Here is a 22,054-nt window from a genome sequence, read left to right on the forward strand (position 1 = left end):
CCTACCACTCTATACCTTTAGCAGTAATAGTTATGCTATGAAGTACCTTTGCAGTACTGAATGTCACTCTGAGTTAGTGTTGCACTGGAGGTTAAAGGCTTTGCAAACACAATCTAAATATGGTTCTTCAAACAAAGGTTACAAAGATCTGGCATGGAGAGAAAAGCTAACCAAATAGCCAAACCCCTTTGCCTTCACATAATAGAGCAGTAGTTGTGGGGTAACAGAGTTTGCTCTTATTTTTACTTTGACAGCTTTTGCAAGTTTTTTGGACATGACGGCATTCAAGGTACTGTGACACTGTTACACTTTTATTTTTGTGTAAGTTTAGTGTAAGTGTGCTTAATCAGTTGCTTTAACTTTATTTAAAGGTTCTGTTTGCGCTTCTCCTGACTGCAGCAACAATTGACAGTCAGTCTTTTCATGGTGGCAAGTGCCCCAAGCCATCTGTTCAAGAAGACTTCAACGTTACAAAGGTATAATATTGAATTATTAGTGTTATTAATGACTACACTCTGCTGAACTTTGATTTCTAACCTGATACTGTGTGCAGTGTGTTCAGCTCTGTTTATTTTATGTTTTAGGTTAATTGGAGGTAGTTGTTTTACTGAAGGAAAACACTGTTACTGGTGGACTCTGTGTGGTCATAAAATAAGCAGAAAAGTTCTTCTTTCTTTAGTATATGGGTACCTGGTACGAAATTGAGAAGCTTCCAGCTGTGTTTGAAAGAGGAACATGCAACCAAGCTACATACAGTCTTCAGTCCGATGGAACAGTCAAAGTTCACAATGCGGAGCTCCTGTAAGGTTTCAGCTGTTCTTCTGCTTTGCAAAAAAAAATTTTTTTGGTCAAAAATGTGGTGAAACTACTACTCTACCCTGCAAAGAAATAAATATTGATTGGTGTCACTCCTTGTGCTCTTGTCTGAATCACAGGTCTGATGGGACGATAAACTCAATTGAGGGAGTTGCCAAAGTTAAAGACCCATCTCAGCCTGCGGTTCTAAGTGTCAACTTCTTTAAAGGTACTTACATGGCTTGTATGTTTTACTGTCAAAATAAAATCAAAAGTACTTTCCACTGTACATAAAAAAAAAAAAAACCCCATCTGTGTCTATATCCAGGTGTTGCAGATAGTCCCTACTGGGTGCTCTCCACAGATTATCAGTCCTATTCTTTGGTGTACTCCTGTTCTGACTTCTTTGGAGTTTTTAACATTGACTTTGCCTGGATCCTGGCCCGCACTCGTACGCTGACTGAGGATGTCATCAAACAGTTACATGAGAAGCTGACTGCTGCAGGTGTCAATGTAAATCGCCTTGAAGTCTCCAACCAGACTGCTTGTGGTGTTATGGTTATGACCTGACCTGACAGGACCTCTAAAAATTGAACTAAAAAACTACAAAGTGCTGATTACCTGTTTGAGCTATGATATAAATGTGTTGCGTAACACTGATAAAATGACAGAATATGATAAATAAAATGTAAACACTTAATAGAAGCTAAGCTACTCTTAGGTGCATGACTTTTTTTTGCATTCTGGCGAAGTTTATTCACTTTTTTGCACCTTTTCAGTATTAGCTTATTGTGCAAAGGTGTTTAATTTGACTAGAAACAGAATATCATCCATCTAACAGCATGAATGCAACTTTAAATACTGTCAAAATGGGATGCAGTGAAATATGTTTATTCACTTAGATTTTTTACTTTTACTTAGTGTGGCAAAATTATGACTGGCCAGAATGAATCCTATTTGTTTTTATTCATTTTTGGTTTTAGACTCTGAATTAAAGAGAGAATGTGGAGAAATGAAAAACCCGCCGCTGAAGGCTGTCAGAAAACCCCCCTAAAAACATATATATATATATATATATATATATATATATATATATATATATATATATATATATGTATATATACATATATATATATATATGGCGTAATTTAGTGCTTGAGCACTGGAGGAAGTCGTTACTCATTTATTTATTTATTCGGCCAGTTATTACTAACAGATCGTTCAAGGCGGGAGTGATGCTTTTATTTTGAAGAAGACAATCCGGTTTTTACGTAGCTGTATGCGTATAAAAAAGTGGGCGGTATCGCTTTAAGTAGCTACGCGCGGCTCGCTGAGTATCTGTCGACCTCTTTTTTTGGCATAGTAACCGTTTAATGGCATTTCTTTTACCTGAGAAGACCTTTTTCAAAACCAGAAACATGTTCTTGCTCTTGCTGTGCGTTTTTCTTTCGTGTCTGCCATTTTATTTATCAGCCCAGACTGATAGACAAAACGAAAGACCCATAATAGGTAAGTTAATGCGTTATTAACACGATATTTACTACAACTGTTATCTAAGCTAACCTGCAGCCTTACACTTGGGAAGCATCGGGCGACAGTTACCGTAAACTTACCATAAGACAGTAAACTTTTTGCTGTTTCTGTATCACTCTGGAAAGTGCCAGCATTATAAGATAAAGACACATGTACGCTGTGTTTTTGTTCCAACAGGTGTACTGGCACAGGACGTTTATTTACCCCAGCCTAACGAAACAGCTTACATAGCTGCCTCCTATGTGAAGTTCCTGGAGTCAGCAGGAGCGAGAGTTGTACCTGTCATGTGAGCTGTTATCCTCTGCCGACATTACCTCTGCATGTTATTTGCATGTCATGCTTTTATAAGAGGAGAGGTTGCGTAATGGCGTGTTTCTAACCCAGTGTGTTTGCATTAAAGCTTGAACTTCTTGCTTCTGCAGGATAAACCAGACACTGGAGGAGTATAAGACACTGTTCAACTCAATCAATGGGTCAGTACGTTACAGTACATATACAGTTAGACAGTTGGAGCCCTGTTTGGTGGATTTAGGGTTTTTCACAAACAATAAAAGGTGTGATTGGATCTATACTGTAGGGAGGAGTAACTACAGAGGGATAAAGATGCTGAGTCATTGCATGAAAATATGGGAAAGCCTTGTTCAAGCTAGGTTAAGAAGACAGGTGACGATCAGTGAGCAGCAGTGTCCTGTGTTGATATATGGTTTATAGATGTTGGCACTAACAAAAAGACAATACGCTGAGCTGAGAACCAAGGATTTTCATTAGGAGTTTGATGTAAGGGTATGGTAGGGATAAGGTCAATTGGAGGCAGGTGATCTGCTGTCGTGAGCCCTAAAGGGAAGAGCTGAAAGAAGAAGAGTTTACCATAAGTTGATGGTGATTAATTACCATACTAGGTATGTGAGTTATAGATCAATAATTATAGATTAAATAAATATTATAGAAATAATGGTTTGTCAGCCCCTACATTTGTAAACAGACTTTCAGTCCTTATCCATTCATTTAGATAGATGCATTTTTAATACATTGTTGTTAGTATTACTAGTATTTTTTAATTGATCAGCACTGCCTGCATAATTGGTGCATCCACTTAAAAAATATATATCTAATTTAAAATTACAACATATCAGATTTTATGGTATATTTATCTTATTTCATGTTTCTCATTTTCTTCTTTAATTTTGACTCAGTTTTCTTTGTTTACAGGATCCTTTACCCAGGCGGCGGTGTCAGCATTGTCTCATCTGGCTATGAAAGGGCTGCTAAAATCTTTTATGAGCTCGCTATTGAGGTAAAAGTTGAAAATACTTTTAGCTGTTCATTGCTGATTATGCTGTATATTAATAAGGGTGGATCTGACAGCAGGTTGTTGGTGTTGCTGCTATAGCATCATATTATGTTGTTTGGAAGACTAAAATAATGATGGCTGGGGCGAGGCGGTGTGCTGGTTTGTTCAACACTAAACTGGTCAACAGACAAATACCTGCTTTGGATTTTAAATTGTGGTGTAAATATATTATTATAAGTTACGTAAATATTAAGATACTGTTTTTGCATCTGACTGAAAATCCGTAACATGCAGTCTGTAAAGGATTAAGAACAGATTATTGTTTTGGCTGTATGGTTTTATTTTATTTTTTCTTTACACATGGTCATACAAAGACATTTAGGAATGAGCACTGCAAACGTACATGAAGACTTACTCGGGCAAGACACTATTAATAAAAATAATAATTATATTATAATTAAATATTATCACGACATACAATGACACTGCTAGAATCTGCGCAGATTCTGCTAGAATGTAATGAACAGTTCCTTGGTGCGATGCCATTGGTTTGTAGGTCAGGATTGTAAATGCTAAATCATGGAAGTATGATGAAGTGACAAAGTCCACATAAACGAATAAAATAAAGACTAAACCGAAATCAAAAGTAAAGATGGAAATATTTAAATTAATTAAGTTTAAAAAGAAAAAAAAAGCTTTGTGTTGGAAGCACACCAATATCTGTATTGCCTATCTGTGAGAAAGCCCTGAAATTTAACTTCTCCTATGTGCGGCCTTTTCACCCAAACTGCAGAGATGCTACATCATAAAAATGTGATTGATCAGTCTCAGTGACAGCCCTGGATCAACACTGATTATCATGTTTTAGGGCAACACCAACACTGTCATTACAAAGTGTCATAACAAAGAGTGTGAATGCTTTCAGGCAAACAAGCGTGGCGACTATTTTCCTGTGTGGGGTACCTGTCTTGGGTTTGAACAGCTGATGTATTTAACAAGCAAAAAGACTATACTGGCATATACCAATACCAGCGGCGTGGCATTGCCTCTGAACTTCACTAATGGTATGTTTTGTGTGACTAAACATTTTTCATTTTACTTATTCTCACTTGTGAAATGGTAGTAACCTGTTTTTCTTGGGGTGTTTTTTGCAGCATTGCAGGCATAAAGTATAAACTGTGAAAGGAAAAGATTTATTTTCTTAACATGAATGAAACTAGATTTTAAGGATTCTTAAAACTGTTTTTTAGGGACTAATCTAAATATTATAGGTGACTGAAATAGTAAAGACTTTAAAAATCCATCTTTGTGTTTTAAACTTGATCAGTTTTCATGTCAAGCCTGTACCAACCACACATTATCTGAGGATCATATCTTTAGATTAACTACCTTATACAGCTAATGAAAGAGTGTTTATTTGTTTGTAAAATTGCTGATTAATCATTAAGGTATGCTCCCTTCCCAAAAGCTGAAGACAGCAGGATGTTTAAAGGCTTCCCTGCTCAGCTCATGAAAGATCTAGCCTCTGAGCCACTGACAGTTAACTCTCACAAATGGAGCTTGGGAATGTTGGTATGTCATTCATTTCTATTATGTGAGAAAAGACTAAGTCAACAGCTTGATGAAAAGGAGCAGTTGCTTGAATTCAGTGTAACTAACCTGTCAAGTCTGTTGCTTTCAGACTTACAATACAAATGAGGAACTGAAGAAGTTTTACAAAGTTCTCTCTGTAAACACAGATGGAAATGTAGAGTTTGTGTCAACAGTGGAAGGTACTGAGTGTCTAATTCAGCATTATGTTACTAGGTTTTTAGCAAAATAGGAAACTGTTTTTATTTATATTTTTTCTTCTTTCTGTACCTCTTGGCAGCATATGACTATCCTATTTACGGGACACAGTGGCATCCAGAGAAAAATGCTTTTGAATGGACACGGCCTTCTATTCCCCATTCCCCATCGGCAGTCAAGACCACCTTCTATATGGCCGAATTCTTTGTCAATGAGGGTATGAAAGCATCATTTTTGCTTACTTGTAGACTGGTCAGTAGCTGAAAATGCCAAGTGACTTGTGATGTGTAAATTTGGTATTGTTTTCTCTCGCCACAGCCAGGAAGAACTTTCACAAATTTGAAACTGAGGAGGGGGAGAGCAAAGCGCTGATATACAACTACAATCCTGTTTACACTGGGACTAAAAGTGCCTTTGAGCAAACATATTTCTTCTGATGAATTTTAATTTAAGTGCCACTCCTATTCAGCAGCTAATTGGCTGCTTCAATCATGACTTGAAAATATTTACACATAATTTAACTTGTTTGATTTTGTATTTGTGGTTCTGTGCATCTGTGTAAACTACAGCTGAACTTGAAATGGAAAGATTTATGCAGGCAACATAAATATTGATATAGTGCAGGATTTAAATGGATGTTGTGCTTTGTGGATACTGTAGCTGGGTTTACAGTTGTGTTGCTGTATTTTATTTCAACACTGTCGGGCTCAGGGCTCAGTTCCCCTCAAAATAGTGAAGAGTTAGCTCGTGAGTTGAGCATATAGAAAGTACTTAGATGTGATCTAATATGATAGCCTCTGATTAAAAACTGTAAATTATTTGACAGGTTAACCTAGCTTCTAGGTTGGAGCTGAAGTGCCTCAAGGATGTGTTTTATCTAATGATCAGCAGGTGGCCAAAAGAAATCAGATTGTATAAATGTTTCTTGTAAATTAGAACAAACAATAAAGCAGGACATGCTTTAGGGGGTGGCTACCTTCTGTTGAATACCTCCTCAATATATTAGTCTACTGTTTCCTCTGATTTTCAGGCGCATTAAGTCTGGTTTCCAAAAACCAAGATGGCAAACTAACAAGCTCAAGCCTTCAGAATTATAGTCCACAAACCAATGAGCACTGTCCAGTGTTTATCCAGTCCGATGTCACTGGCCATTTCTGGGTGACAGTGCTTCTTCAGTTTCCAAAGCAAAAAAGCACTTAAGCAGCACTAACAGATGAAAATGGTCCAAATTCTTTGGCTACCATTAAGTATTATGCAAACTATGGGAAACCATGGCAGTATGCTAGTGACTAAAACAAGGTTTTTGCCGCAGCACCCTCTCTGACAGATTTCACAACCTGTGATGAACCAACTATGGATGCGCTGAATGACTACTCAGTCATGTCTCCAGGTGTTTATGTCTGCAACAGAGCATAAGCAAGTCTTAACCCTCCAGATCAGGGGTAGGGAACTCCAGGCCTCGAGAGCCGGTGTCCTGCAGGTTTTAGATGTGTCCTTGATCCAGCACAGCTGATTTAAATGGCTAAATTAACTCCTAAACATGTCTTGAAGCTCTCCAGAGGCCTGGTAATGAACTAATCATGTGATTCAGGTGTGTTGACCCAGGGTGATATCTAAAACCTGCAGGACACCGGCTCTCAAGGCCTGGAGTTCTCTACACCTGCTCCAGATGTAATGTCTGCTACCTCCTGACTAACTTGAGAGCTACCGTTAGCATAATGTAAACACATTAGTACAGGAAATATATAGATTGAGGGTTAAGTTATTTTAAATAAAATAAATGTCAACTTCCCTCATTGGCAGAGATAAACTTCAGCCAGCAGAACACCTAAGATGACCCCGTGCACAACAGCACAAAACATACTGCTGTGCGGTTTGGACTAGTCCCTACATAAAATTCCTGATCCTAATCTTAATGTCCATGTTGACATCTTAGCACTGCTGTTATTCTTTTGTGAAGTGTCCAAACATTTGGGATAGTGCACATGAATGGTGCCAGTAAGAATCTGCAGAGGTCTAGGCTTGTTGCTGTTACATCATCACTTAACAAGAGGATAGTATGTTTTTGGTTCTGCTGTCCTCAAGTCGCCATAAACCCTAATATAGCTTAAAAATCCACAAAAAAGCATGTCACAAGATGCAACAATCCAAAAAATAAGAAGATAAAAACAACAAAGTCTGATAAAATATCAGTTTTTATTCTAACATTTACCTTCATGCCACAGTCTGCCATTAATGTCCTTCTATGCTTTGGATAACAAAGTTGAGCATCTGGGGAAAAAAAGTCCTCAACAGCCATCAAGAAAGTTTTTTGTTGTCATTGGCAACAAATAAAGTCCACTTTCAACTTAATTCAAGGACAGCAACAGGAGAACAGAAATGAATAGTCAAATGTAACTTCCAAAATGCTTTATGCATAAATAACACTCAGGTAATACTTTTTTCTTTTCTTTCTTTCTTTTTTTTGTTTTATGTTTTTTAGAATAAAATGATATTTGAATAACATTTACACATCAAGCTGACGAGACTGGGATCTCAATCACAATACTACTGGAAATGTAACTTATGCAATCCAGTAAGGAACATTCAAGATGTCAAAAATTACCATGTTGAACTTAGCTATCAGGGATAGTGCTGCAAATTACCTCATAACATGCACTGAAGCGTAACACAAGTGGCCATTCAAAAAACAAAACAATAAATAAATAAATAAAAGATGTTAAATTAAAATTGTGCCTCAAGGAGTCATTATTTTGGGTGATATGCCAAGATGATTTTTCTCTCTTATGTAAATGCATAATTTTTCAGGATACAGGGTCCCTTTGGCTTCTCATGACACTTTTGCTCAGTGTATTTGCTGATGTACACTAGGACGACTTTTCACTTTCACTATTGCACTTTCCATCATTTTCTTCACCTACCATTCACATACTTATTATAAGCAATTGTGCATGCAGATTATGTACATTTTAGCTTTGTCATGGTGTCAGTGGGTATATTTTCTGAAATGATTTGTCTGTTTAAAAAAGAAAAAGCCAATTTGCTGCAATTAGTTCAATTTCAAGCTGTAAGTAGAAAACAATTTTAATATTCCCAAGGCATTGAGGGGAATACACTTACTATGAGTTTATCAGAAGATTGATAATACTCACGTATCTGTTAAATATGAAACGACAGCTAGCTTAAGGTTCATGTAGCGTAAAGATTTGAAGCAGAGAAATATGTACAGCTAGCCTGTTTCTATCAAAAAGGTTTCAAAATGAATATACTAGCATCTCTGGTGACTCTAGGAAGTCCTTGCTCCTGGCCAGGATACAGTCCACACTGCCATAACCTACAATAGTGTACATCATAGGCTAGCTAACAGGGGCTGACCCAGAAACAGGCAGGCTGCCCAGGATAGTGGTTTCCCAGAGCTCCCAGTCTTTGCGCTAGGCTTAGCTAAGTAGATACTTGTAGCTTCATATTTAACAGTCAGAAGTGGTACCAATCTTGCCAACATGTTAAACTATTCCCTAAAAATCCAGTCTAGAAATGCAACCTCACAGCTGGATGTTTTTTGACAAAGTAAGGCACAGTGACTAAAACAAGTTAATGCTTTTTTTTGTTTTTGTTTTCAACATTTGAATAACCGCGAGCGTCACAATAAAACTGTGTCAGATAAATAAAGGTATTTTTTTCTCTTTGAATAGTTTTCAAAACAGGGAATTCTGTCAGCATCACTGAAATACGTAAAATGAAATTTACAAGATAAAATTAACATCAGGGCAAACATGAGTACCAAAAGAAAAACATGTTATAGCTGGATGAATGCTTGTGTGCTATTTTACATACTGTAAGAACAACAGACACAATCACAGTCCAACATGAAAAGTTCTTCACAACTTTAAAAATAGTAACATTTCCTGTATCCCCACTATTCCAGACACCCATTTATGACCAATGCCAGTTAGCGTTTTTCACCAGGGGTCTGATTTTCATTAATATACAAGCCCACAAGTTATGTGCTATAAAGTTTTCCTTCTCCTCACAGCTTTAAGTCTGTGTGAGAGCTGATGCGTTCTCTCCACTGCTTTTGAGGAGCTGGTCCTTCCCTGTGGTGGAGAAGACTGCTTCCCGTCAGTATTTTCCCAGACTTCATATCAGGTCATCAGTCTTTACTGGCTCTCACGAGCCTTTTAGATTCCAACTCGGGGCAGGAGGGAAGGGAGTAAGAATGGGTGGAGGGGCAAATGTGTTTTCTGCTGGAAAAAGGCAGTCTCAGGTGTAGTGTGTGGACACGGGGAGGAAAACGATGGACCAAAGACAAATGAGAGTTGCATACTGTGGACACCAGGGACAGAATGGAGGGAGGTAGATGACCAGATGGGTTGGGAGGATCTGGGGCACAGGAGGGGCCCTATGAGGCCAGTCTAACCCTCGTCTTCAATCTCTTCTTCCAGAGCCTCCTCAAACACTATTTCTGGTAGCCTGAAGCACTCCTCAAAGAAGTTCACCAAGGACTGACTGAGATGCTGCCTCGTTGCTTCACTGTGGATGAAGTGGCCCTCATCTGGGTAGATCTTAAACACAAAGAAGGAGGGAAGAACATCACTTGAATTAAGTGTTTAGTCATTTTTTATTTTTTTAAATTTAGCCAAAATTAATTACAAAATCATTTACTGAACTTCTAGGGCACTAGAATTCATGCTAGTCATGCTACTAATATGATTACTGAATGGTATATCTGAAGAAACTGGATACAAAATACATTTTTGGTCTTTAAAAATCTTTTTCTGATGCTGATGAAATACACTTCAGAAGTGTGCAGGGTGGCGCAGTGGTTAGCGTTGCTGCCTCACTCTGTGGAGTTTGTTCTTCGATTGCAGTGGTTTTCTCGTGCGTTATGTTAAGATTAATAGGCCATGGGCACGGATGTGAGCTTAAATCATTGTTTGGTGGACTGATAACCTGTGCTGGGTGCACCCTGCCTCTTCCCCGCTCTAAGGAGGGATAGGCTCCAGCAACTAAGAAAATGGATTAGTTTATTTAAGGTGTATGCTTAGAAAGATGTGACTCTTTCTAGACTCAGTTGACAAAAACAGCAGTTTTTTACAATCCGTTTTACCCAATAACACAAACTAACCGACCAATCAAGGCTACAAAGCTCTGTGTTTTGTGAGGTAAATTGGTCTTTCTGTCAATAGAGTCTGCTTCACCTCCTCGCCAGACAGAGCCGTCTAAATATAGTGCACACCTACAAGAAAACACAACAAAGCTGATTTATCTCAGGTAACCAAAATCAGTTTTCATGCTAACAGCATTACTTTGTTTAGTTTCTCTGCTGGTTGGCTGCCAGCTATCATTTTACATGGACTGTGGATCAGAACCTCACACAATCAATTGAATTCAGTTTTATTTTTATAGCGCCAAATCACAATATCAGTTGCCTCAAAGCACTTTTTATTATAAGGTATTGACCCCACAGTAATACCATCCTGGCTAAGTGAAAACAACAATTTACACCAGGGGTGTCAAACACAAGGCCCGGGCCCAAAATCCAGCCCACTGGATGACTTTGGAAAATGTGAAAGAAGGCATAAATTTTGAACCTTTAATTGTATTTTAATACGTTTCAGCGTTTTCCTGCATATAAAGACCTCCCCTATGACAATTTATACTATAGCAGAGTAATTAAGTAATAGATAAATTAATAACATTAATAACAACTCTTTCTTAATTATGTAGAAAAACTGAAAAATGTTGTTGAAATTTCAGATTTTTTTACATTTAGGGATCTCAGGGATTAAATGTGTAGTTGAACTGTTATCACTAACAGACAAGGCAGTTTCACTGGTCTGGCCCACTTACGATTAGATACCTGTTCAGCTGCATGTCAACGCAAATACCTAATAACGTGACAGCAGTTCAGTGCAGTTAGGGATGCAGACATGCTCCAAATAAGCAATGGAATAGGGAAGAAAGATGATTTTAGTAACCTTGAATGTATTGTTGGTGCCAGTAAGACTGGTCCGATTATTTTAGAAACTGCCGCTCTACCAGGACCATTTCTATGGTTTAAAGAGACTAGTTGGAAAAGTGAGTGGTAGTTCTTTGAGTGAAAATGCCTTGTTGATGTTAGAGGAGAATTGCTAATCCACTTTGAGCTGATAGGAAGGCAATAGTAACTCAATTAACCATTTGATTATAACCAAGGTATACAGAAAAGCATCTCTTAATGCGCAACACATCCAACCTAGAGCAGCTAAGGACCACACCAAGTGTTCAAAACATGAAGGTTTCAGTCCTCCTGTTGCAACACTGGGATGGCATATACAGGGTGTTATCAAAAGAATAATCCGATTATAAAAGGCTATACCTTTGAAAGTAATGTACATAGAAGCTTGGTGTAAATTTTTAAATACATGGCTGAATATAAAGTTTTACATACAAAACTTACAATGTTCACAAGTGCTCAATATGTCGCCCTCCACACGCATGGCATATGTCCATACGATAGTTAAACTTGTCCCAAATTTTTGGGAGCATGTTTGGGCTCACTGTAACCACTGCTACCTACCAGCAACTATGTGAAACTCATGAATCCCTTCTTTCTAACAGTACGTGTTTCGTGTGTTACCGGTGTAGGGCTGCAGAATTAAAGCACTTTGAAATTGGATGATTCTTTTTGATATACCCTGTACAATATACACTAGCACAAATTATATGAAAGCATGGATCCTGCCTTGTATCCATGGTTCAGGGTGTTGCAGTTGTGTAATGTATGGAGGATATTTTTTTGTCACAGTTTGAGCTCCTTAGTACCGACTGAGTATTGTTTAAATGTCATAGTCTACCTTTATGATGACAGTGTACCCATCTTCTATTAGCTGTCTAATAGCAGCCAATTAACACGTCATTTCGCAAAGCTCAAATCATCTCAAACTGGTTTCTTGAACACGAGAGTAAGTTCGCGTTACTCAAATTTCAGCTGTGGTGGAATGTGATGTTCACATCACTGATATGCAGCCACCAAATCTGCAGCAACTGTGTGATGCTATCATGTCAATATGGACCAAAATATCTGAGGAATGTTTCCAGCTCATCTTTGAATCTGTACCAGACGAATTAAGATAGTTCTGAAGGCAAAAGAGGTTCCAACTTGGTACTATCACATTGTAGCTTATAAAATATCTAGTAAGTGTATATTACCAGAGCTCAAAGTGTTTTTCAACCAACAGTAACTAAGTGATAGTGTTTATTTGAACCCATCATAAACTACTAGAGACCTAATATTAATACTGTGCACACTAATGTGTCTGTTGGTCAGTAATAAGCTTTGATGAACATTCGCCAGCAGAGCATTGTGTTATAAAGGGATTAGTCCTGGTGTTAATGCAGGATGCCCAAGGAGGTCTTATAATCTCATTATGTGTGAGGCAGACATTGTGAAGGGCTAATCCTCTGCCTGCTGTGAGACCACCACTGGGATCACAAAGCTCCCAGAGGTTGGACTGAACAGAGAAAAGAAAGACTGCATACCTGTAGGGTGTAGTTGGCCTTTTCACTGATGAGCTGGGCAATGAATTTCGCTGTATGTTGAAAGTGGACTTTTTCTAAAGGAACCAAATGAGACAGATTATTGTTTTTTTTGTTTTGTTTTTTTACATATTTAGTTATGAAGATGATTATAATTCCTGACCTACCGTCAGCTGTAGGATGGATAATCAGAAACTTCTTATCCATAAACTGAGATGCTCTGTGGGCTAAATTTGCCATCTAAAAAACACATTTCAGCAGATTATTTTGATAATTATTAAAACTAAAAGAAAATGAAAAAAAAAGTAATAAAATCTTACCGTGTATGCTCTTGTGTCAGGTTTGGGCAGTCCAAGGTATCTCTCAGAAAATGCAGAAGCTAGAGGGGAAAAATGGGCTTTGGTTAACTTTTATTTGCTTTGTTGTTAAAATCAAATCAAATCTTTCTATTAATCACTCTTTGTTTGAGGGTGTTTTTTTTAATCCCCATGTCTAAATATATTCAGCCATCTACATATTCCTTAGTTTTGAGGCTGTTACAGCCATCTTCATTTGCAATTCCGCAATTCCAGTGTCATGGCACGTCTCTCACCGCCTCTGGCAGAGCGAGAGAAATCAAATAGATGGGAAATCAGTCACACCGCAACGCCCAGCTCCTCCTTAATTTGCACTTTCCTGACTCGGTGCGCCTCCAGCTACAACAGCACCACGTCTCGTTCCCTGTTCCCTGCGTCTCTCGCACTGTCACTCCCTCGGTGCACAGCAGTTCTGCATTTCACACATTTTATTCCTCGGGTAGCCGAGGTGAGGCTGGTGTTGTTAACTTCGTCTGGCGCTGATGTGATTGAGTTCTAGGTTTGTCTGCACCATCATACTCATGAGTGCCTACTTGCGTGACGCAGTCCCTGAAAAGATATCCCCGCTGTGGGGTTAAAGGTGCTAGATTTGCAATCTGTCTTCCCTTTTCCTCTGAATATTCTGTCAGTGCTGCCTGAGCCTGACTGATTATGTAGGGTTACTGCATTTGTTTAGTACATGTAGCGGAGACTGTGGTGATTTTTCAAATGCAAAAAGCTACAAACAAACACAGCTTACCATACAATTCAAAATCTGTGATGGGTGAGAGGACAGCGCCGCATTTTACAGGAGATTCCTCACCGCTGACCAACAGGCTGGTCACATAGCCTCCATACACCTGAAGTACAACAACTGCATGTTAACACAGAGATCCTCGAGTGTAGAATGGACTATTTTGGTCAATCTTTGGACCCAGAATGCACATATTGACACTATTCTTACCTTTCCAAATGCTCCAACTCTGTTTTTGTCAACATAGGGCTCCTTTAGAATAAAACTGTCAAAGATAAAGATTGGTTCAGTTTGACTTTTAGAAAAACTGTCTCACAGTAGCAGCTGTAGCTCTAACCTACAAGATGTTTTAGCAGCTGTTTGCAATAAACGATCCATTATACTATATTAAATTCACAGTGTTTGTTTAACACTTGCGCATTAAATGCACGTTTCAGTTCTGCCAGACCAGCTGCTATCAGTGTGTGCAAAATATATTTTCACAGTAGTAACTATAGAAGAATTTACAGATGATAATGTAAATTTATTTGTGTGTATGTGTGTGTGAATAAATGTGGCTTTAAGATCTGGCAGATGACTTCTGCAAATTACACAGTTTAATGTGTTTTTCTCAATAAAGCAGCACGACTTTATCTACATACTTAAGTGCATCCTTCTGATCCTGCTCCTCAAACACGCCCAGTTTCTTCTGGATCCGATGCAGCAGGTTGGTGCCCTGGAAGCCACTGCCTCGCCCGTCACAACGCAGCACGATGGCGCCAAAGCTGCTCACCAGCACCGTGGCCCAATCCAAATGAAACTGCTCTGACACCATCTGGCCACCAGGTGTCCCATCACTGCAACACAGCAGAGCAGTGAAGTGAAATCGAGGCTACTACAAGTGATGCGATCCTTATTTCAGTCCCACGTTTGTGTCCATGTGGAAATAAAGTGCATAACTTTATGTCCCAATTTTCTGCAGTCTATTTTTAAATTAAACATTTGAGCTACACTGCGCAAGAAAAGCAACAGCAGATGAACAGAAAACAGAGAAAAATGACGATACAATAAATTATAGTAGTGTGTTTTTTTCCTAAAACAGTGAGAAACCTAGATCTGACCTGGAGAATAAAATATAGTTCAAGGCTGGAAGAAAGGAGTGGAGTGTGGTGGAGAGGAGGTTCAGTTTGTCACAGTGTAATTATTATCCAGCAGGTGTCAGGGACAAAGAAATTTATCTGCTTGGCATGTTTGCATTGATATGGACGGATATGTCCTCATATAACTTGGAGTGGAGACTGCATTGCTAATAGGCACACACTTTTGTTGATACATACACAAGCAGGAGCAGAGGGTAGTGTGACGTTTCCACAAAGCCAGCTGGTTTCAGGATCTGCATCGACAAGGCTGCAAATTCAAGTCAAACAACTGTTACACAAAAGCAACTAAGCCCTCTTTCACAGACACAAAACATAACAGTAGCCTGGATCTTAAAGATGGACATAACCCCTGGTTCTGTGCACTAAACTTTGTGTTAGTGCCACAGTTTTTGATTGCGAAATTAAGTCAAATTGTATGAATGTCTATGAGAAAATGCCTTAATTTATTATCTTTTTGGAGGTAATAAACTTTATGGCTTCAGTTGCTAGCTTAGCAATGTATGTTCAAAGTAAGCTGGATCATGACTGTAGCACAGAAAACAACCCATTTTATATGCTTAAGAACCACAGATAGTATAAATTATGGACACAGCTACTGTGACATCACCCGTTGGCTTCTGAAGGCCAGTTTTAAGCCTTGAGATGAGCATTTACATGGCTTGCTGAAAAATTGATGTGACAAAGAAGAATGGGTCTGACTCTCAAACCGCTTGCTCATTTGGTAAGAACTTGTGATTAACAACGAAGAGGAAAATGCCACAGATAATCCTTTTTGAAACATGATACGGTCGAGATTTACGAAAAAAGTGTGACCGAAAATGAGTGACTAAAACCATATACTTGGCAAGAAACTGTTCATAGAGGGCAAGTCCAAGGCTATTTTCCCATTCACTTCTATAGGAATATTTCCCCAGAGTTATTATTTTCCATTTAGAGTGAGCCCTGTGCTGGATTAGGGCACAGTGCCAGAAAACTTTGGGCCCAGATTTTAATCCCATGGGGCGTTAAACAAATATTAAAGCGAGGTTTTAGAGCTCACGTAACTTATTGACAAGTCGCTACCATATGAGCATTCAGTGTCGTCTGGTTCTCAGGCAGACCTGCCCCTTATTCCTTACATCTGGCTTCAAAACATGAAGACAGCCATCATGGTGGCTATGTCCATCTTTTACATACAGTCTACAAATAAAATATATTTCAAACTTTATGGGTTTGTTATCAGGAATCGGTTAATTGTTTTGATTGTCAAACATCTTCTTTGGCTCAGTTTACCTCAGCTCTGTGCTATTTTTTAATCTAAAAAGAAGTGAAATAAGCTCTGTAGGACTCCATCATTAGCATTAAGTTCCTAATAATATGCCATTATACAGTAAGAGTCTGGTGGTCTGATACATACTGTAGTCGTCCATGTTGATCTCCTTGTACTCCACTATGGGCATCTGCATGGACTCCAAGGTCAGCCTCACTTTCTCATTGCTCTCCAGTTTATAGACTTCTACAATACCTGGAGAGAGTATGTGAGATAACAGTTTACAGTATTTTTGTCAGGCAGCTCATGTTTCAAATGACGGATTTGTTACAGCAGCAGGATACAGAGTAATCTCCTTACAGGTGTGCTACATGAAAAATTTAGAGGCGATAAGAAAAAGCCCTTCCTATGAAACCTACACATAGATGTTGTAGAGGAGTTGTAAAAGCAGGCAGCAAATCAAGACGGCCAAATTGGAAGAGTATGAGATGAGAAGACTTCATACACTAATTCTAGTGTGACCTCGTCTCTACCACTGCTTACAGCAGGACATTAGAAAGACCTACAGGTCACTTAGAAAGACATACCTTTAAATGCAGCATACTGAGTGGCAGGTAAAAAATGGATTGCACTTACAAAAATGCTGTTGTGGAGGTGAATACATCGAATAATATATGGTAATGAAATTTACAGAGTTGCTTTTTAACATATTCAGGACGGGGAGATCTCATTACTTAAAGATGACAAAGACTGGCACACACATACACACTGTAGTAATCAAATAACAGTATGCTGATAGTGCTTTTGGGCAGGTTATAATCTAATGAGGACATCCATTGTGAGGAGTAATGTCATTACTGCTGTCATGCCACACTTGGCCTGTAGACAAACAGTGACTCAGTGCAAAGGTGATCACTTTGCACTACACTGCAAACACTTCTGCCCCCTTTTGACAAGGTCAGGTTAAATGTAGCAAATATGGTAATGTAGAGAAGGTCATTTGTACTGTGTTTCATTCCATTCAGGCTTGTAAATATTCATTTGTGCCAAAAGGTAGCTTCCAAGGCTGAAAGGAAGCAGGAGCGCCAAAACTGGAGTTCTTTATAAGGCCACAGGTTGCTTTGGTGCCATTTAGACTATTTTTAAAGTAACCATTTCTTATAATGTGGCGTGTTGGTTGGCATATGTTCTTTGTTCACACTGCACTTGTCACTCCATGGCAGTCAAAATGCCAAAGAAAAAGAAGAAAAAAAACGGCCATAATATTTGTTAGATAATTCCATTAAATTAAATGGTAAATGGCCTGTATTTGTATAGCGCTTTACTAGTCCCTAAGGACCCCAAAGCGCTTTACACAACCAGTCATCCACACATTCACACACTGGTGATGGCAAGCTACATTGTAGCCACAGCCACCCTGGGGCGCACTGACAGAGGCGAGGCTGCCGGACACTGGCGCCACCGGGCCCTCTGACCACCACCAGTAGGCAACGGGTGAAGTGTCTTGCCCAAGGACACAACGACCGAGACTGTCCAAGCCGGGGCTCGAACCGGCAACCTTCCGCTTACAAGGCGAACTCCCAACTCTTGATCGTGGCTCAAGAGTTGGGAGATCAAATTACTCCAAAAGGTATCAATAGTACACAGAAAATAATGAAATACACTCTAATGACTCGAGGCTTAGCAGATACTGACACTTACAGGTGGTTTAAGGGGGAAACTATTATCACCAAGTCCATCTTTAGTACCTGACTGTAAACATACTTTTTAACGTTGTAAATTTGGACATTTTAACATGAGACACTATGGGCAATGACTTGCTTCTGGAGCCAGCCACTAGAGGAAATACACTTCTTGACATGGAGATCTGCTACTTGGTTGAAATACTCACTTTCTCTGTCTTGTGTCTCACTTTCTGTGTCTCTCTGTGTCTTGTAAACAGCCACAAATGGGATGTCCGGCCCTAAAAAGAAGATCAGAGTTCAAATACTATGTATCTTTATATTTGACCATGACATCTGGAAACTCTGACTTACTATGGACTGTTTAAAAAAATGTTTTTCTTTTTAAATCACCATAATATTAATACATAGGTTGCTGTATTTGCTATTTGTTTATAGCAAGGGAAAAGTGTATGTTTCTTAACAAATGCACACTGATGCCACAGTGTCCTTCAGTGAATGCACAAAAAGAAAAAAACAAAACAAAACCCTGAAAGATACCAGATCATTTGTCTGACAGACAAAGAAGCACATCTTTGCTTATTCAATTTATGTAATGCAATAGCTCTAATAGCTTTTCCATATCTAGGCCACAACCAGAGGCAAAGCCCTAAAACCTCAGACTGCAGGGAGGAGGGGCAGCAAATGAAGTGATTGATGCACTTAGCAAATTGAGAATAAAATAGAGGAACACTGTGGTTGTATTTGTCGAAGAGCAAACCAGTCGCTCTCTCCCTGGCTCCTTTTTCTCTCCCTTGCACTCTCCTTTCCTCTTGATTATGATATTATAATCTCATCATATGAGATCACAGGCAGGCTGTGAAGGAGAGAACTGCATTACAAATACATGAGGTACAAGATTATTGACTGTCAGAGACTTTTTAAGGTTGAGCACAAAGGATGTGATTGCATTTTGGTCAGTTCAAGTCTGATCTTAGATCAGTGGTGATCAGTTAGCAAGTATTGACACTGAAGTGTTACATCAGTGATTAAATATTGAGGCTACAGGCTTCAAGTCAGACTGAGACACAGTTTCTGTTGCGGCATGACAACAGTGCTGTGACATTTTGATATTTCTCTGATCACCAGGAGAAGATTGTCTCTTCTTTGATATTTTAGTAACCAGCACTGAATAAATGGATCAAAGGTAGGAGAAGTGCAATGATATGGGATCTCTTTTTTTATTGGTGAAAGAAGCTTTTGACATTGTGACAAGTAAAGTCATCCGAGCACAGACTCTGTTTTTGCCACAGTGCTGTCACTTTTCGGTGAACTACCTACCAGCAACACAACAGAAATATGAAATCAGTTTAGCAACAACATCTCACCAAAAGAAAATTGGTAGAAAGATTTTTACTACAGTGTAATTTCTAAGTACTGTATGTTTTATTTATACTTCAACTCATTTCAAAGACTTTGCTATACTTTGGAGCTATAGTTGCTCACATTTACATGCAAAACATATAATTAGTATATAAAATATCATTACAGGTTTTAATATCTGTATACATGTTACTGTACATCAATGAGAAAGAGGAAGTAATACAAGAGCACTATTGCACAACTCCCCCCAAAGGGCAAGGGCTATACTAAAACGCTGATATTTTATGCTGATGTCATTGATTTTCAATAATGACATCTCCATCGTGACATCATGGTTTTCACAGATCATTTGTGTGGTCCAGTATTGGAAATCTAGTGTGATATATTAATCTTTTGTGTGTCATTGTGAAGTCATATACTGTTGTACTGAAAAAAATATTTTAAAGAGCTCAAAGAAAGTGCTTATGTCCCACAATGATTTGAAGTTTGGAGATGATCCAGTGGAAGGTTTTTCCTAATCCGTGTGACTGTGACCTTTGACCTGTTAGCATTATATACTAAAATGGTGCGTTTTATCGTCTTTACCCATATGACTGGAGCAGAAATCTTTGGCTTCTATAAGCTGTAAAAATATACATAAATACATGAAATTATATTTTTTATAATATATTATATATATTATGTTTATATCATAATTTTGTATGTGATGTAACGTTATAGGCCATCAAATTGAAAAAATTAAAAATGCCCGTACAGCTTTCTCCATGCCCTTTCATATCATATATTACTTGATTTATCATATTACAAAAACTGATCTTGGAGATTTTTCACATTTGGTGTGACCCTGATTTCACCCAAATTAAATCAGCTTATCGACATTTACCATCAAACAAAATTTGAAAATGATATCTTTAAACCTGTGGACCCTAGACTGCTAACAAACAGACAATCAAACAGAACCAATTACATACTCCTTCAGGGGGAGAATAAAACAGACAGATGTTGAAGCTTAATAAAAGCATTACTTAAATGTGCATTAAAGTACACCAAGCTACAGATTACTGAGAGAAACCACTTTGAACCAACATCCACACCTTTAGCAATGACTACAAAAGCGATCCCTTTTATTTGATTAAATTATTACAGTAAGTCAAAGGACACACACGACTAGCAGTGTTGGATGTGTATTCTCTTAAGTGCAGCTAATTTATTATCATATAAACTTCAAAACAAACCAAATTTTAAAGCTTAACATTATGATACGATATGACATTTTATCTATCTGTATCCTCTGGCTTATACTCATCATGTGTAATACAACAGGATATTATGTGGTTGCATTTTAACAGCCTGCACTTCTCTTTTGACTTCTTCTTTCTATAGCTTTTTACAGTTTTGAGGCTTTTAAATATTCATTTATTCTTTTAAAGGCTAATTTAACATCTGGCCAGGGGTCAACAGTTGAAAAATTACTCTGTGGTAATATATTAAACCCACTGGTACACTTGTAGTAATGTTGATTAATGTGTATTGTCCCTGAAAGTATAAACAAATAAGAAATACAAACTGGAGGATTGGCCATTTATATGATGGCTGATTTATCATCACAGAATTGCATTGTCTCCTTGCACATGGCACACTGTGATGTAATAAAAATAGCAGGATGCCCACTTTAAAATTTTGCACTCATGCAGTTTGCAACTTCATTGTTGAAAGAGAGCCCTGCGTGACATCTTTAAGTGGATAAGCTAAACAGAGGCTGGATTCAAACATGCTACTACCTTGGCAGTTGAGCAGGAAGTAGCTCATGTTGTGGCTGAAGGAGCCACTGATATATCCACAGCTGTTGGACAAGGCGCAGGTCAGACAGCGACGGTTGAATGAGCCAAATGTGTCCGCACTATGAAAATAAATATGAGTGTTTGTTTTTAACATTGAAACTAAAAAACAAATTTTCCCGACTATCAAAGCCACTAGTTTTTCAAGTGCAGTATAAGTTCGAACAGCTATTACCTGTACAAATGCCTTCGCTTTGGACCATCTTCAGTGCTCAAGAAGTATCTGTGTAAACATATAAAAAACACAAACATGGAATGACAGTTATGTATAATTGTTATTTTTGGTCTACTCTGTGACTTTAGCAGAGCTATTTTCCCCAGTCAGCTTTGGAACTACCCCAGTAATACCCGACTAGAAAAGATGTTTTATAAAAGAATCCAGAACAGAAATGGGACAAATCTTACCCCTGTTTGGCTGAGATTCTTTCAAATCCCTGCAACTCTCAGGAAAAAAGAGGAACTGTGTTTCTATATATGTTTGGATGAGGGTGTAAATATGTGAAGTCATGCTAGTCAGATCACAGTGGGAGTGAAATTATCAGGGACTGATGGGGATGAGTCACACTCCTCATGGGTGCAATAGAGACTCAAGGCGGTTTTTATGTGTGTGCATTCAGGGCAGTTTGTTGTGTGGAATTATTTGAGATGGCACAATAGAGCATCTATTTCCCAATATTTCAGTACTAAAGACCATATCCAGTATAAACCTTTATAATAAAAATGAAGAATAATTTTATTGTCAAACCACTGAAATGATGGGGTTGCCTCTG

The 22,054-nt window shown here is 38.4% G+C and overlaps 3 protein-coding genes across 8 annotated transcripts in view; 2 read left to right on the forward strand and 1 right to left on the reverse strand.

Moving 5' to 3' along the window:
* The first annotated feature begins 136 nt into the window (after nt 1-136).
* LOC100693849 (apolipoprotein D) lies at nt 137-1,509 on the forward strand. Its single transcript, XM_003439176.5, has 5 exons — nt 137-289; nt 372-476; nt 680-801; nt 936-1,024; nt 1,124-1,509. Exons 1-5 carry the CDS (start codon nt 275-277, stop codon nt 1,363-1,365), a joined length of 573 nt encoding a protein of 190 aa, XP_003439224.1. The 5' UTR covers nt 137-274; the 3' UTR covers nt 1,366-1,509.
* A 547-nt stretch (nt 1,510-2,056) lies between these two features.
* Nucleotides 2,057-6,446, forward strand: ggh (gamma-glutamyl hydrolase (conjugase, folylpolygammaglutamyl hydrolase)). Its single transcript, XM_005449091.4, has 9 exons — nt 2,057-2,304; nt 2,506-2,614; nt 2,751-2,801; nt 3,538-3,622; nt 4,545-4,683; nt 5,088-5,191; nt 5,301-5,391; nt 5,490-5,624; nt 5,726-6,446. The coding sequence occupies exons 1-9, from the start codon at nt 2,169-2,171 to the stop codon at nt 5,842-5,844; spliced, it is 969 nt and encodes a 322-aa protein (XP_005449148.1). The 5' UTR covers nt 2,057-2,168; the 3' UTR covers nt 5,845-6,446.
* A 710-nt stretch (nt 6,447-7,156) lies between these two features.
* dpp6a (dipeptidyl-peptidase 6a) overlaps nt 7,157-22,054 on the reverse strand; it is a 248,968-nt gene continuing 234,070 nt past the window's right edge. For all 6 annotated transcript variants that reach the window (XM_005449089.3, XM_005449090.4, XM_019362999.2 and 3 more), the window contains 12 exons: nt 21,460-21,507; nt 21,228-21,346; nt 18,294-18,365; nt 16,550-16,657; nt 15,331-15,400; nt 14,656-14,850; nt 14,225-14,279; nt 14,021-14,120; nt 13,246-13,304; nt 13,093-13,165; nt 12,929-13,002; nt 7,157-9,969 (listed from right to left, as the gene is read on the reverse strand). In XM_005449089.3, coding sequence (XP_005449146.1) covers nt 9,820-9,969; nt 12,929-13,002; nt 13,093-13,165; nt 13,246-13,304; nt 14,021-14,120; nt 14,225-14,279; nt 14,656-14,850; nt 15,331-15,400; nt 16,550-16,657; nt 18,294-18,365; nt 21,228-21,346; nt 21,460-21,507 — 1,123 coding nt within the window. In that variant the 3' untranslated portion in view covers nt 7,157-9,819. The remainder of the gene's footprint in view (nt 9,970-12,928; nt 13,003-13,092; nt 13,166-13,245; nt 13,305-14,020; nt 14,121-14,224; nt 14,280-14,655; nt 14,851-15,330; nt 15,401-16,549; nt 16,658-18,293; nt 18,366-21,227; nt 21,347-21,459; nt 21,508-22,054) is intronic.

This window comes from Oreochromis niloticus, linkage group LG9, assembly GCF_001858045.2.
Source record: "Oreochromis niloticus isolate F11D_XX linkage group LG9, O_niloticus_UMD_NMBU, whole genome shotgun sequence".
Classification (NCBI taxonomy): Eukaryota; Metazoa; Chordata; class Actinopteri; order Cichliformes; family Cichlidae; genus Oreochromis; species Oreochromis niloticus.

What these genes read in the sequence shown, in the direction of transcription:
- LOC100693849 (XM_003439176.5), top strand. An exon ending in GTTCACAATGCGGAGCTCCT is followed by an intron (nt 802 to 935) that starts GTAAGGTTTCAG and finishes TCTGAATCACAG; the next exon opens with GTCTGATGGGACGATAAACT. An exon ending in AAGTGTCAACTTCTTTAAAG is followed by an intron (nt 1,025 to 1,123) that starts GTACTTACATGG and finishes GTCTATATCCAG; the next exon opens with GTGTTGCAGATAGTCCCTAC.
- ggh (XM_005449091.4), top strand. Translation starts at nt 2,169, where the DNA reads ATGGCATTTCTTTTACCTGAGAAGACCTTTTTCAAAACCAGAAACATG. An exon ending in TTTATGAGCTCGCTATTGAG is followed by an intron (nt 3,623 to 4,544) that starts GTAAAAGTTGAA and finishes GAATGCTTTCAG; the next exon opens with GCAAACAAGCGTGGCGACTA. An exon ending in GTTTGTGTCAACAGTGGAAG is followed by an intron (nt 5,392 to 5,489) that starts GTACTGAGTGTC and finishes ACCTCTTGGCAG; the next exon opens with CATATGACTATCCTATTTAC.